Raw genomic sequence first — 16,117 nt, forward strand, 5'->3', positions numbered from 1 at the left:
ATACCAGCACTATTTTAAAATAACAAACTCTTGATTGAAGAATAAAACTACATTTAAACACCAAAAAACTCTTAGCCATCTCCGTGGAGATGTTGCCTGTGCAACGGCAAAGAGAATGACTGGGGTAGGCGGAGCCTAGGAGGGATCATGTGACCAGCTTTGCTGGGCTCTTTGCCATTTCCTGTTGGGGAAGAGAATATCCCACAAGTAAGGATGACGCCGTGGACTGGACACACCTATGTTGGAGAAAATAATTATGAATCGAATGTTGCAGAGTTGCAATAGTTCAATCATGCTTGCATATAAATAAATATTATACCATACCAGACAGTCTTGGCAGACTTTTGGTTCAGATAAAAATTTTCTGCCCCCTCTTATAAGATCAGGCAAGGGGAGTTTATACTCTATTAAACAATACTTTGGCATTTCATCATGAGTCATTTAGCACATTTTTTAACCTTGAGTTAAAACACAAGTACAATATTGGCGCCATTGAGACTGGTCATAAAACATAAACAATTTTATAACCTTGGGTGAAAATACAAGAAGTCCATTTCACGGTAGCATATCATTTTACTTTATTATTTATTTTATTTAAAACTATTTATTTATTAATGTGTATCATGATAAAACACTGCACTGGAATAAATGGATTCATTAAGAAATTCAGTAAAGCATTTTCTTTTTTATTTGGAATAAGTACCTTTATTGATAAACTCCTTAATAGCTAAACTATATAGCATTATAAACATGAATATATAATGTAACATTCTTTGCATGTGTCATTGTGCATTTGTATTGTGTACTTAGGGTATTAGTGCTCTCTATGGTAGAGGTTGACAAATCTGTTTAAAATTTAGGAGCCAGTAAAAATATTTAGGAGCCATTAAGACTTTTTTATTTATATATATATATATATATATATATATATATATATATATATATATATATATATATATAATAACCCAAAAAATTAGGAGCCAGGGGTAAAATTCTAGGAGACAGTGGCTCTCTGGCACCTGGGTTTGTCGAGCCCTGCTTTATGGCATGTAAAAGTTGTTGTCCAGACTGTAAGAGTTGATAAGGAGGAAACATGGAATTACAGATTAGTCGACATTCTATATACAGTATTTGCGAATGACTAAAAGGGACGTGAGAGACCAATGTTTTCATTCCTGATTCAGAACATTCAATTTCTTTCCTAAGATGGGGAGAGTCCACAACGTCATTCCAATTACTAGTGGGATATTCACTCCTGGCCAGCAGGAGGAGGCAAAGTGCACCCCAGCAAAGCTGTTAAGTGTCGCTTCCCTTACCCATAACCCCCAGTCATTTTCTTTGCCTCTGTCAATGGAGGACGTGAAGTTGGGGTCTTAAGATTTTTATTCCTTTTATGGGTGCTTTTCCCTGCAAGCAAGGATTGGGGTTTAGCTGTGTCCAGGTCAATCTCTTGAGTAAGAGTAGTTGTAGCTTTTAAGCAGTTAGAGGGGTGAGGTAGTCCTTGCTTTGTTTTCCAACATAATTGCTACCCTGTTTATAGAAAGCCAGAGCTGGTTACTCTGTTCTTTCTTTTTCTACAGGTCTCTGTAAGGAGTATGTTTCCTTTCACGCCTTGTGAGCTGTCTTCCTGCCCGACAGCTGGATTTGCAGGTAAGTGCTTTCGCCTCCTAGGTACTGGAGTCTTGCACTATATATCTCTGCATTGGATTTCTGGGACATATATAAATCCTTTATGGAGGGTTTGTTCTGGGCAGTGTGCAGGCACGTTTATGTATGTGGGGATAAGGGGTTAATATCTTCCCTTGCTGTTTATGGGATAACTCTGGGGCTCAAGAAGTTTTTGTATCTACTGAGGAAGATTTGTGCTAACGGCTCAATTTTCACTGTACTGTGTCAGTTTACTCTGGGAGACGCACGCTTTAAAATGCGCAGTTCCTTTTGAGCCGGTCATGTGACTGTTGGCTTTTCCGCTGGAGACTCTGAGCAGAGCGGCGTAGTGCAGATGCGAATGCTTTCCCTGTGAGATGAAGAAGTACTTGTTTGCCGATTTATGCAAGTTGTTGAGATATCTGGTGAAGGTTTAGGTAGGGCACCTCAGACTGTCTGCGGTATAGAGGCGCAATATTTGTAATATTTACTTAGCGTTTTTTGGCGCTCTAAAGCTAAAGTCTGTTTTTCTTAATGTGACATTTGTCATTTTTTAATTTGTGTTCATTCCTTTAATTAGGGGAAATTATTCGACTATGGACACTGAGCAGGTGTCTGTTCTTTTTGACAAATGTTTATTATGCTTAGAGGCCCAAATTGTTTTGCCTATGCAATTTTGCTCCTCATGTTTAGATAGAACTTTAAAATTTAAAGATAAATTACTTCCTTTTGAGCCTATTGTCTCTCAGGATAATGCTGTTCATGATATGCCACAGCTTACTCCTCAAATGTCCCAAGCCTCAATGGCATCACATATGTGCCCTGCAGTTCCTCTCAGCCTCCTGGAGGCATGTTTTTGCCTGTAGATTTTGCTGCACAGATATCTTCTTCGGTGTCTGCGGCTTTAACTGCTTCTCCCATGTTGGGGAAGCGCAAGATGAAATCAAAGTATGTTTCTTTCATGTAATTAGCAAGAGTCCATGAACTAGTGACGTATGGGATATACATTCCTACCAGGAGGGGCAAAGTTTCCCAAACCTCAAAAATGCCTATAAATACACCCCTCACCACACCCACAAATCAGTTTTACAAACTTTGCCTCCCATGGAGGTGGTGAAGTAAGTTTGTGCTAGATTCTACGTTGATATGCGCTTCGCAGCAGGCTGGAGCCCGGTTTTCCTTTGAGTGCAGTGAATGTCAGAGGGATGTGAAGAGAGTATTACCTATTTGAATTCAATGGTCTCCTTCTACGGGATCTATTTCATAGGTTCTCTGTTATCGGTCGTAGAGATTCATCTCTTACCTCCCTTTTCAGATCGACGATATACTCTTATGTACCATTACCTCTACTGATTCTCGTTTCAGTACTGGTTTGGCTTTCTACTACATGTAGATGAGTGTCCTGGGGTAAGTAAGTCTTATTTTCTGTGACACTCTAAGCTATGGTTGGGCACTTTTATATAAAGTTCTAAATATATGTGTTTAAACATTTATTTGCCTTGATTCAGGATGGTCAATATTCCCTATTTCAGACAGTCAGTTTCATTATTTGGGATAATGCATTTGAATAATAAAATTTTCTTACCTTTAAAAATTTGACTTTTTTCCTGTGGGCTGTTAGGCTCGCGGGGGCTGAAAATGCTTCTTTTTATTGCGTCATTTTTGGCGTGGACTTTTTTGGCGCAAAAAAATTTTCTTAGTCATTTCCGGCGTCATTCTTGTCACCGGAAGTTGTTTGTATTTGCGTCATTTTTTTGACGTTTTTGCACCAAAGATGTCGGCGTCACCGGATGTGGCATCATTTTTGGGCGTCATTATTGTCTCCACATTATTTAAGTCTAATTGTTTATTTGCTTCTGGTTGCTAGAAGCTTGTTCATTGGCATTTTTAACCATTCCTGAAACTGTCATTTAAGGAATTTGATACATTTTGCTTTATATGTTGTTTTTTGTATTACATATTGCAAAATGTCTCAGATTGACCCTGGATCAGAAGCTACTAATGGAAATTCGCTGCCTGATGCTGGATCTACCAAAGTTAAGTGCATTTGTTGTAAACTTGTGGTAACTGTCCCTCCGGCTGTTGTTTGTGATGAATGTCATGATAAACTTGCTAATGCAGTTAAATTTCCTTTAGTAATGTTCCATTACCTGTTGCTGTTCCATCAACATCTAATACTCAGGGTGTTCCTGTTAACATAAGAGATTTTGTTTCTAAATCTATTAGGAAGGCTATGTCTGTTATTCCTCCTTCCAGTAAACGTAAAATGACTTTTAAAACTTCTCATTTATCAGATGAATTTTTAAATGAACATCATCATTCTGATTCTGTTTCTGATGATGATTTCTCTGGTTCAGAGGATTCTGTTTCAGAAATTGACACTGATAAATCTTCATATTTAAAATGGAATTTATTCGTTCTTTACTTAAAGAAGTATTAATTGCATTAGAAATAGAGGAATCTGGTCCTCTTGATACTAAATCTAAACGTTTAAATACGATTTTTAAACCTCCTGTAGTGATTCCGGAAGTTTTTTCCGTCCCTGATGCTATTTCTGAAGTAATTTCCAGGGAATGGAATAATCTGGGTAATTCTTTTACTCCTTCTAAAAGGTTTAAGAAATTGTATCCTGTGCCATCTGACAGATTAGAGTTTTGGGACAAAATCCCTAAAGTTGATGGGGCTATCTCTACTCTTGCTAAACATACTACTATTCCTACGGCAGATAGTACTTCTTTTAAGGATCCTTTAGATAGGAAAATTGAATCCTTTCTAAGAAAAGCTTATTTATGTTCAGGTAATCTTCTTAGGCCTGCTATATCTTTAGCGGATGTTGCTGCAGCTTCAACTTTCTGGTTGGAGGCTTTAGCACAACAAGTAACAGATCATAATTCTCATAGCATTGTTAATCTTCTTCAACATGCTAATAACTTTATTTCTGATGCCATCTTTGATATCATTAGGGTTGATGTCAGGTATATGTCTTTAGCTATTTTAGCTAGAAGAGCTTTATGGCTTAAAACTTGGAATGCTGATATGTCTTCTAAGTCAACTTTGCTTTCCCTTTCTTTCCAAGGTAATAAATTGTTTGGTTCACAGTTGGATTCTATTATTTCAACTGTTACTGTGGGGAAAGGAACTTTTTTACCACAGGATAAAAAAATCTAAAGGTAAATATAGGGCTGCTAATCGTTTTCGTTCCTTTCGTCAGAATAAGGAACAAAAGCCTGATCCTTCCTCTGCAGGAACGGTTTCTGTTTGGAAACCATCTCCAGTCTGGAATAAATCCAAGCCTTTTAGAAAGCCAAAGCCAGCTCCCAAGTCCACATGAAGGTGCGGCCCTCATTCCAGCCCAGCTGGTAGGGGGCAGATTACGATTTTTCAAAGAAATTTGGATCAATTCAATTCACAGTCTTTGGATTCAGAACATTGTTTCACAAGGGTACAGAATAGGTTTCAAGATAAGGCCTCCTGCAAGAAGATTTTTTCTTTCTCGCGTTCCAATAAATCCAGTGAAGGCTCAAGCGTTTCTGAAATGTGTTTCAGATCTAGAGTTGGCTGGAGTAATTGTGCCAGTTCCAGTTCTGGAACAGGGTCTGGGGTTTTACTCAAATCTATTCATTGTACCAAAGAAGGAGAATTCCTTCAGACCAGTTCTGGATTTAAAAATATTGAATCGTTATGTAAGAATACCAACATTCAAAATGGTAACTATAAGGACTATATTGCCTTTTGTTCAGCAAGGGCATTATATGTCCACAATAGATTTACAAGATGCATATCTGCACATTCCGATTCATCCAGATCATTATCAGTTTCTGAGATTCTCTTTTCTAGACAAGCTTTACCAGTTTGTGGCTTTGCCGTTTGGCCTAGCAACAGCTCCGAGGATTTTTACAAAGGTTCTCGGTGCCCTTCTATCTGTAATCAGAGAAAAGGGTATTGTGGTATTTCCTTATTTGGACGATATCTTGGTACTTGCTCAGTCTTCACATTTAGCAGAATCTCATACGAATCGACTTGTATCGTTTCTTCAAGAACATGGTTGGAGGATCAATTTACCAAAGAGTTAATTGATTCCTCAGACAAGGGTAACCTTTTTAGGTTTCCAGATAGATTCAGTGTCCATGACTCTGTCTTTGACGGACAAGAGACGTCTGAAATTGGTTTCAGCTTGTCGAAACCTTCAGTCTCAATCATTCCCTTCGGTAGCCTTATGCATGGGAATTCTAGGTCTTATGACTGCTGCATCGGACGCGATCCCCTTTGCTCGTTTTCACATGCGACCTCTTCAGCTCTGTATGCTGAACCAGTGGTGCAGGGATTATACAAAGATATCACAATTAATATCTTTAAAACCGATTGTACGACACTCTCTGACGTGGTGGACAGATCACCATCGTTTAATTCAAGGGGCTTCTTTTGTTCTTCCAACCTGGACTGTGATCTCAACAGATGCGAGTCTGACAGGTTGGGTAGCTGTATGGGGGTCTCTGACAGCGCAGGGGGTTAGGGAATCTCAGGAGGCTAGATTACCAATCAACATTTTGGAACTCCGTGCGATTTTCAGAGCTCTTCAGTTGTGGCCTCATCTGAAGAGAGAATCGTTCATTTGTTTTCAGACGGACTTTGTCACAACCGTGGCATATGTCAATCATCAAGGAGGGACTCGCAGTCCTCTGGCTATGAATAAGTATCTCGAATACTTGCATGGGCGGAATCCAGCTCCTGTCTAATTTCTGCGATTCACATCCCAGGTATAGACAATTGGGAAGCGGATTATCTCAGTCGCCAGACTTTACATCCGGGCGAATGGTCTCTTAACCCAGAGGTATTTCTTCAGATTGTTCAAATCTGGGGACTTCCAGAAATAGATCTGATGGCTTCTCATCTAAACAAGAAGCTCCCCAGGTATCTGTCCAGATCCAGGGATCCTCAGACGGAAGCAGTGGATGCATTGTCACTTCCTTGGAAGTATCATCCTGCTTATATCTTTCCGCCTCTAGTTCTTCTTCCAAGAGTGATTTCCAAGATTCTAAAGGAGCGTTCGTTTGTTCTGCTGGTGGCTCCAGCATGGCCTCACAGGTTTTGGTATGCGGATCTTGTTTGAATGGCTACTTGCCAACAGTGGACTCTTCCGTTAAGACCAGACCTTCTATCGCAAGGTCCTTTTTTCCATCAGGATCTCAAATCATTAAATTTGAAGGTATGGAGATTGAACGCTTGATTCTCAGTCATAGAGGTTTCTCTGACTCTGTAATTAATACTATGTTACAGGCTCGTAAATCTGTGTCTAGGAAGATTTATTATCGAGTCTGGAAGACTTACATTTCTTGGTGTTCTTCTCATCATTTTTCTTGGCATTCTTCTAGAATTCCTAGAATTTTACAGTTTCTTCAGGATGGTTTGGATAAAGGTTTGTCTGCAAGTTCCTTGAAAGGACACATTTCTGCTCTTTCTGTGCTCTTTCATAGAAAGATTGCTAATCTTCCTGATATTCATTGTTTTGTACAGGCTTTGGTTCGTATAAAACCTGTCATTAAGTCAATTTCTCCTCCTTGGAGTTTGAATTTGGTTTTGGGGGCTCTTCAAGCTCCTCCGTTTGAACCTATGCATTCGCTGGATATTAAATTACTTTCTTGGAAAGTTTTGTTTCTTTTGGCCATCTCTTCTGCTAGAAGAGTTTCTGAATTATCTGCTCTTTCTTGTGAGTCTCCTTTTCTGATTTTTCATCAGGATAAGGCGGTGTTACGAAATTCATTTAAATTTTTACCTAAGGTTGTGAATTCGAACAACATTAGTAGAGAAATTGTGGTTCCTTCATTGTGTCCTAATCCTAAGAATTCTAAGGAAAGATCGTTGCATTCTTTGGATGTAGTTAGAGCTTTGAAATATTATGTTGAAGCTACTAAAGATTTCCGAAAGACTTCTAGTCTATTTGTTATCTTTTCCGGTTCCAGGAAAGGCCAGAAGGCTTCTGCCATTTCTTTGGCATCTTGGTTAAAGTCTTTGATTCATCATGCTTATGTTGAGTCGGGCAAAACTCTGCCTCAAAGGATTACAGCTCATTCTACTAGGTCAGTTTCTACTTCCTGGGCGTTTAGGAATGAAGCTTCGGTTGATCAGATTTGCAAAGCAGCAACTTGGTCTTCTTTGCATACTTTTACTAAATTCTACCATTTTGATGTGTTTTCTTCTTCTGAAGCAGTTTTTGGTAGAAAAGTACTTCAGGCAGCTGTTTCAGTTTGATTCTTCTGCTTATATTTTCAGTTTTTTTCATTATAAGATTGAAACTTTATTTTGGAGTGTGGATGGTTTTTCAGCGGAATTGGCTGTCTTTATTTTATCCCTCCCTCTCTAGTGACTCTTGTCCACATCTTGGGTATTCATTATCCCATACATCACTAGCTCATGGACTCTTGCTAATTACATGAAAGAAAACATAATTTATGTAAGAAATTACCTGATAAATTCATTTCTTTCATATTAGCAAGAGTCCATGAGGCCCACCCTTTTTATGGTGGTTATGATTTTTTTGTATAAAGCACAATTATTCCAATTCCTTATTTTTGATGCTTTCGCTCCTTTCTTATCACCCCACTTCTTGGCTATTCGTTAAACTGATTTGTGGGTGTGGTGAGGGGTGTATTTATAGGCATTTTTGAGGTTTGGGAAACTTTGCCCCTCCTGGTAGGAATGTATATCCCATACGTCACTAGCTCATGGACTCTTGCTAATATCAGGTAAGCTCTTACATAAATTATGTTTTTTGATAAGGTGTCTGTCCCATCTGCTGCTGCCATTGTTGACCTCCCCCATAAGTCGGATGAGGAGGATTAGTAATGTTAGGACGCCGGGGTCCTAAAGAGGTGCGCTCATATTGAAGAATGGTGGATCAAGGCTGAAGCGGGCCGCACTCTTAGCAGAAGAGGTGATGGTCAGATAATTCCTATGAGAGAAGGAAATGAGGCGCCACATAGGGTAATATTGTCTCGATAGACCCTATGATAAAAAAATGTGTGGAAAAGGCCCCTTAGGGTGGCTACTCACAAGATATAGCGGCACGACCGGTGTGCCTAGCCTAGCCGGGCAGTACAGGACCAACAGAGTCGCCCGTAAGACTCGCACAAGGCGGCCGGAGCGTCGTGGCGGGGCAGACCAATCCTAGGAGCAGTGGAACACAACAGTCACCAGTGATGTGAAGAATAACAGGTAACCGGCAGGATGTCAAGACATGAACTTCAGATTTAAGCTTGAACACCTTCATTTACTTCTAAAGGAGGTTATTATGTTCCTTCCTCTGTGGAAGTGTTTCCTGTTCCAGGCCGTGTGTTGGAGATTTTTGCACAGGAATGGGATAAGCCAGGGATTCCTTTTTCCCCATCTCCTGTCTTTAAAAAGATGTTTCCTGTTGCTGACTCCATTCTGGACTCATGGCGCACTGTACTTAAGGTAGAAAGCGCTATTTCTACTCTGGCCAAGCGTTTCCACGATTCCTAACTTTTAACTTTATGTTCTCTGCATATGGGTTCTATATACTGTATAGTTAAGCCCTAGACTAGCATTGCCCTGACAATCCTGAACTGAACAAGGATAATGAACTGCAGCTACGCACATATGATGCCTCCGATTGGCTCGTCAGCCATACTCTGGACCACTTTACTATTTGTTTAACCAATTTGTGGGGGACAAGTACAAAGTTGTATTTAATAAACAGAGAAGTAAATAAATGATCTAGTTAGTACACTAGAGTGTGTGTTTTTAATGCTCCTTTATTTCTTCAATTTTGTGATATGCATATTGCCATATATCAGCAATTATTGCAAAAGATGTCACATTCTTAGTGTATTGTGCAAACTTTGAAAATGTTGTGAATATATGTATCTTATCTCCTTGCTTAGTTAGAGCCAGCTGTAAATACGTTTGTACAATACTGAGCAAGCATTGTATGCTATGTAGCTAATTTAGGCAGTTTGCAACATTTTTAAAGGGACAGTAAACATTTTAAATTTGTATCCTAATACAGGGCAGAGCGTCTCACACTTGAATTTTTGGATGCTATTTCACACTGATTATACTATTATTTTGAAATCTAGTTGTGGCACATACCATTACATTAAAGGGACAGTCTAGTCCAAAATAAACTTTCATTATTCAGATAGGGCATGTAATTTTAAACAATTTTCCAATTTACTTTTATCACCAATTTTGCTTTGTTTTGTTTGTATTCGTAGTTGAAAGCTAAACCTAGGAGGTTCATATGCTAATTTCTAAGCCCTTGAAGGCCGCCTCTTCTCTCAGGGCATTTTGACAGTTTTTCACCACAAGTGGGTATTAGTTCATCATGTGTGTCATATAGATAACAATGTGCTCACGCACTGGGAGTTCCTAGGAGCCAGCACGGATTGGCTAAAATGCAAGTCTGTCAAAAGAACTGAAATAAGGGGGCAGTTTGCAGAGGCTTAGATACAAGATAATCACAGAGGTAAAAAGTGTATTTATATAACTGTTGGTTATACAAAACTAGGGGCTGGGTAATAAAGGGAGTATCTACAATATAAATTCTGGTGTAGACTGTCCCTTTAAAGCAGGGATGGGGAACCTTGGCACTCCTGATGTTTCAGAACTACATTACCCATGATGCTTAGGCATTTTAAAGTCCAGTTGAGCATCATGGGAAATGTAGTTCTGAAACATCTGGAGGGCCCCAGAATAAAAAATAAATAAATTGTGATTCGGCTAGAACATAATTTTAATCAACTTTCCAATTTACTTCTATTATCAAATTTGCTTCATTCTCTTGTTATCTTATGATGAAGGAACACTGACAGCTAGCTGAACATATCCTATATAATAAAAGGCCAAGTGTGTTTGTCCGAAGCTGTCATGCGCAGTAGACACTGTGCGAGGACAAACGCACCTGGCCTTCAACACTGCAGTCTGCAGAGTAAGTAACGGGTCGGCCGGACGTGGGCGTGGCCGGCCATGATGTGGGTGTGGCTGGGCGTGGCCGGGTGGGCAGTGGTGTGGACGGGCCCGGACAGGCCGTAATGTGGGCGGGGCCGGGCAGCCGTACCGAGAGCTCAAAAGAGCTCCAAAGAGGGGGGATAGAGAGAGAGCAAAACAGACTTATGGCTAGATTTATCAAAGCTGAGGCGTACAGGGGCACATATACGCGCCCCTGTATGCCTCAGCTCGCCTATGGCGGGGCAAAATTACCCGCAGGTAATCACCATTGCACACAAGCGCAATTTTGCGCTCGTGTGCAATCCCGCCCCCTACCCGCGGGCATGGACTCGACCGCAGAGATTGAATTTCGCCACCTTAGAGGTGGCGAAGAAGTTAAGGAAGCGGTGGTCTGGTGACCGCTGCTTGATAAATTACGGCGAGCAGATTCTTGTGAGAACTTGTAGCCGTAGGGCTTTGGTAAATCGAGCCCTTAGAGAGACAGGGGGAGAGAGAGATCAAAAGAGGTTAGATAGAGAGAGCAAAAGAGAGGGGGAGGGGGAGCTCAAAAGAGGGGAGAGAGAGGAAGAGAGACTGCAAAAGAGAAGGGGGAGGGAGAGCAAAAGAAAGGGGAGGGAGAGAGAGAGCAAAAGAGAGGGGGGAGAAAGTGGAGAGAAAGCAAAAGAGGAGGGGGAGAGCGCATAAGAGGGCAGCGAGTGTAAAAGAGGGGGAGAGAGACAGCAAAAGAGAGGGGGGAGAGAGAGCAAAAGAGGGGGAGAGCGAGCAAAAAAGAAGGGGAGAGAGAGCGAGCCAAAAAGAGGGGGGAGAGCAAGCCAAAAAGAGGGGGGAGAGAGAGAGCAGAAAAGAGGGGGGATAGAGGGAGAGCAAGGGGTGGAACCGCTGTACTGCAAAAATTGGCCCGTGTACACGGGCTTTAGGACTAGTCAATCATAAGAGACAAAAGTGTGCAGTCACCAATCAGCAGTTAGCACCCACTTGTGTAGGATATGTGCGTATTCTTTTTCAACAAGGCATAACAAGAGAACAAAGCACATTTGAAAATAGAAGTGAATTTAAGTCTTAAAATGACATGCTTTATCTGAATCATGCAAAGTTTTTATTTAAAGGGACATGAAAGCCAAAAGAACACAATTTTCAAAAACATCTCAATTTACTTTTATTATCAAATTAGCTTTGATACTTAAAGGGACACTGTAACCAAAATTTTTCTTTCGTGATTCAGATTGAGCATGAAATTTTAAGCAACTTTCTAATTTACTCCTATTATCAAATTTTCTTCATTCTCTTGGTATCTTTATTTGAAATGCAAGAATGTAAATTTAGATGCCGGCCCATTTTTGGTGAACAACCTGGGTTGTCCTTGCTGATTGGTGGATAAATTCATCCACCAATAAAAAAGTGCTGTCCAGAGTGCTGAAATCAAAAAGCTTAGATGCCTTCTTTTTCAAATAATGATAGCAAGAGAATGAAGAAAAAATGAAAATAGGAGTAAATTAGAAAGTTGCTTAAAATTTCATGCTCAATCTGAATCACGAAAGAAAAATTTTGGTTACAGTGTCCCTTTAAGTTTATTTTGGTTTTGTTTGTTTTTGGTGGAAGAGCTATCTAGATAGGTAGCATGCACATGCCTGAAACACTACATAACAGGAAATAGTGCTGCAGACACATGCACACTCCTGAGCTTATATCCCTGCTTTTCAACAACAAAGAAAATTTAATAGAAGTATATTGGAAAGTATGTTCTATCTGAATCATGAAAGAAAATGTGGGTTTATGTCCCTTTAAGTTGCACATTTTAGGGAAATGTTAACTTACATTGGCTGTAGTATTGTAGACCACTAAATACCTGATTCTTTTTTAGAGGACCCTGCAGTCCGTGGCCGACTGACTGAGTGCTTAGAGACTATCCTAAACAAGGCACAGGAACCCCCCAAATCCAAAAAAGTGCAGCATTCCAACGCTAAAAATGCTGTGCTGTTTGAGGCCATCAGTCTTATCATTTACCACGACAGGTGAGTGGCTCTTTCTAATTATTACTCATATGCTAAATCACTTGAAACTGATGCAGTATAACTGTTAAAAGCTGACAGGAAAATATCACCTGAGCATCTCTATTTAAAAAAGGAAGATATCTTACCTCACAATTTCCTCAGCTCAGCAGAGTAAGTTCTGTGTAAAAAGTTATACTTCACCTGCTCCCAGCTGCAGGTAAAAAAAATGAAGAAATGAACAGCAGCCAATCAGCATCAACAGTGCTGAGGTCATGAACTCTTTTACTGTGATCTCATGAGATTTGACTTAACTCTCATGAGATTTTATAGTAAACTTCCTTACACTGAATAGGGAAATAAAATGAGTGTGCACGTAAGCTTGCTCCTTCCACTGTCCCGGGACAGACATACTGATTTGCTGCTTACAAGTCGTTTACAATGGGATGTGGCTACTGAGGAACTTTTGAGGTAAAATATCTTTCTTTGTTACATAGAAATGTTCAGGTGATATTTTCTAGTCAGCTTTTTACAGCTATGCTGCATCACTTTCAAGTGTTTAAACGTTTGGATATTATGGCCCTTTAAGTATATGACAGTGCCGGCACAAAGCATGCATTTGTATACATATATTTTAGCATATTGCTTCTTTATGTAATCTGTGCATACTTCTTTCAGCTTTTGCAAAGTCATTAAAGGTCATGGTAGTGGGCAACCAACTGCTCGTTGTTAATGTTAAGAGACTCTCCACTGGGTATGGGCGATAGTGCTTCAGGCTCCTCCCTAGTGGCAACAAGCTGCCAGATGTGCCCTCAGATTCTCTTTAATTTCTCAGTAATACAATCTCTAATCACTTTATTGTCCCAGGCCTTAAAGCAGACATCCTCAAACTTGGCCCTCTAGAGGTTTTGGAACTACATTTCCCATGATGCTCAGCCAACATTTCAGCTGGCTGAGCATCATGGGAAATGTAGTTCCAAAATCTCTGGAGGGACAAGTTTGAGGATGTCTGGGACAGTAAAGTAATAATTAAACATGCATTAATCAGACAGAGCATATCATTTTAAACAACTTTCCAATTTACTTCTGTTATTTAAGGTGCTTGCTTCTCGTTATCCATTGCTGAAATGTTTATATAGGAAAGCTCAGGAGCAGTAAATAACCTAGGTTCTAGCTGCTGATTGGTGGCTGCATATATATATACCGAACAAACTGTGTTCAATTAGAAACCAGTGGTGCATTGCTGCTCCTTAAACAAATGATACCAAGAGAATGAAGCAAATTTGATAATAGAACTAACCTAGAAAATTGTATGTTCTACCTAAATCATGAAAGACAAATTGTGGGTTTCATGTCCCTTTAAGAGAGAACAAAAAGAAAAAAAAACTGCAGCGTGGGTCTCAACAAAATTAAATTTTTCATGAATCATTTGAACAGAGCATGCGATTTTAAACAACTTTGCAATTGCCTTCTTTTATCTCATTTGCTTTGTTCTTTTATGATCTTTTGTTGAAAAGCATACATAAGTATGCCCAGGACTAGCAATGCACTACTGTGAGCTAGCTGGTGGCTGCCGATATAAGCCTCTCATCAGTGACTAAACTAGCTCTCAGTAGTGCATTGCTTCTTCTTAAACAAGGGATACCAACAGAATGAGGCAAATTTTGAAGCATTTTGTTTATTTTTACCTATCAAAAGGTTTGTTTTTAGTAGACAACCCAAAGTATTGATCTAGGCCAATTTTGGTATATTTCATACCTCCATTTCACCGCCAAATGCGATCAAATAATAAAAAATAAAAAACACGTTAACTTTTTCACAAACGTTGAAATGGAATCATGGCACAAATGGTTGTAAAAGCTTTTCTGGGATCCCCTTTATTCAGGAATAACAGACATACTGTATGGCTTTGCCGTTGCTTTTTGCTAATTAGAAGGCAGCTAATTGCAGCTGTGCATTACACTTTTATTATTCCCAGCATTGAAGGGGTTAATTAGGTAGCTTGTAAGGTTAATTTAGCTTTAGTGTAGAGTTTAGCCTCCCACCTGACACTTCGCACCCCCTTATTCCTACCTGACCCCTCTCAAACAGCTCTCTTCCCTCCCCCTCCCATGGTCACCCCTATCTTAAGTACTGGCAGACAGTCTTAAACTTTTTTTTTTTTTAATTAACATTTTCTTAAGTGTAGATTACGCCCTTACCTTCCCATCTCCCTGATCCCTCACAAAAAGCTGTCTAACCCATCCTTCAACTATAACTAGATCCGCCATTTTAGGTACTGGCAGCTGTCTGCCAGTACCCAGTTTTCCAATTTTTTTTATTTCTTCTATAAGGTATGACGAGTCCACGGATTCATACTTTACTTGTGGGATATTATCCTCCTGCTAACAGGAAGTGGCAAAGAGAACCACAGCAGAGCTGTCTATATAGCTCCTCCCCCCAGTCATTGTCTTTGCCTACTCTAAGTACTAGGAAGGGTAAAGTGAAAGAGGTGATAAAATATTAGTTTTTTATTTCTTCAAGCAAGTTTTTTATTTTAAATGGTACCGGTGTGTACTATTTACTCTCAGGCAGCAGATGGATGAAGACTTCTGCCTGGAGGCTGATGATCTTAGCATTTGTCACTAAGATCCAGAGCAGTTCCCACAGAGGCTGAGGGGTACAAGAAACTTCAGTGTGAGGAACGTTTTCATTCTATATAGCAGTGAGGTATGTTCAGTCATTTGTTCTGGAGAGACTGTGTATTTCAGAAAAGGCTGACAGTATCCCCATGAGGGTAAGCAGTAATCCTAAGAGTTATAGAAGGGTATTACTAAGCTTGCATAAGGGGCTAATTAAAAAATGGTTGACACTGATTTTTGAATGTTTGTGGGCAAACGTTTTGTGAACTGGGAGTGCTGTTAACGTTTTTTTGGGCAATAACGTTTTTTGGCAACTTTATTGAGGGTACACTTGGCTTATTATTTGGGTCTCAGAACCCACATGACTAGTTTGGAACCGCTCTGGTGCGGTTCATTTAGGCCTACAAAACATCGAGTGAGATGGGCGGGGCCTATTTTCGCGCCTCAGATGCGCAGTTGTATTTACTAAGCAAGCTCCAACTCCGGAGGGCCCTTGTGGAAGTATTGGGCCAAATCAAAGCTTTATCCCCTTTTTTCCAATCCCTGAGGGCAGGTAGGCACCACATCAGGGCTGTGGCGCGGTGCTGGGGGTGTTTTTTCCGGATTTAGGCCTTATTTCGATCCGGTTCTCACATTAAGGGGTTAAATGTTTGTTTTTCTTGTGGGGCAAACTTAACTACACAAATTGAGTTTTTTATCAAAAATTTGTAAAGATTGGTGTATTTTAAAGCAGTTTTGCAGAACGTGTATGCTTTTTTTCCTCTTAAAGGCACAGTACCGTTTTTTAAGATTATTTTTTCACTAAATAAAGTGTTTCCAAGCTTGTTTGTGGTCATTACTAGCCTGTTCAACATGTCTGACATTGAGGAAAGTCAGTGTTCAATTTGTTTAGAA

General features: G+C 39.9%; 1 protein-coding gene across 2 annotated transcripts in view; it reads left to right on the forward strand.

Annotated features, from left to right (window-relative positions):
- The window catches only part of LOC128665902 (AP-2 complex subunit alpha-2), a 442,402-nt gene that overhangs the window by 216,561 nt on the left and 209,724 nt on the right, over window positions 1–16,117 (forward strand). For both annotated transcript variants that reach the window (XM_053720151.1, XM_053720152.1), the window contains exon 8: window positions 12,476–12,626. In XM_053720151.1, coding sequence (XP_053576126.1) covers window positions 12,476–12,626 — 151 coding nt within the window. The remainder of the gene's footprint in view (window positions 1–12,475; window positions 12,627–16,117) is intronic.

This window comes from Bombina bombina, chromosome 7 (genome assembly GCF_027579735.1).
Source record: "Bombina bombina isolate aBomBom1 chromosome 7, aBomBom1.pri, whole genome shotgun sequence".
NCBI lineage: Eukaryota > Metazoa > Chordata > Amphibia > Anura > Bombinatoridae > Bombina > Bombina bombina.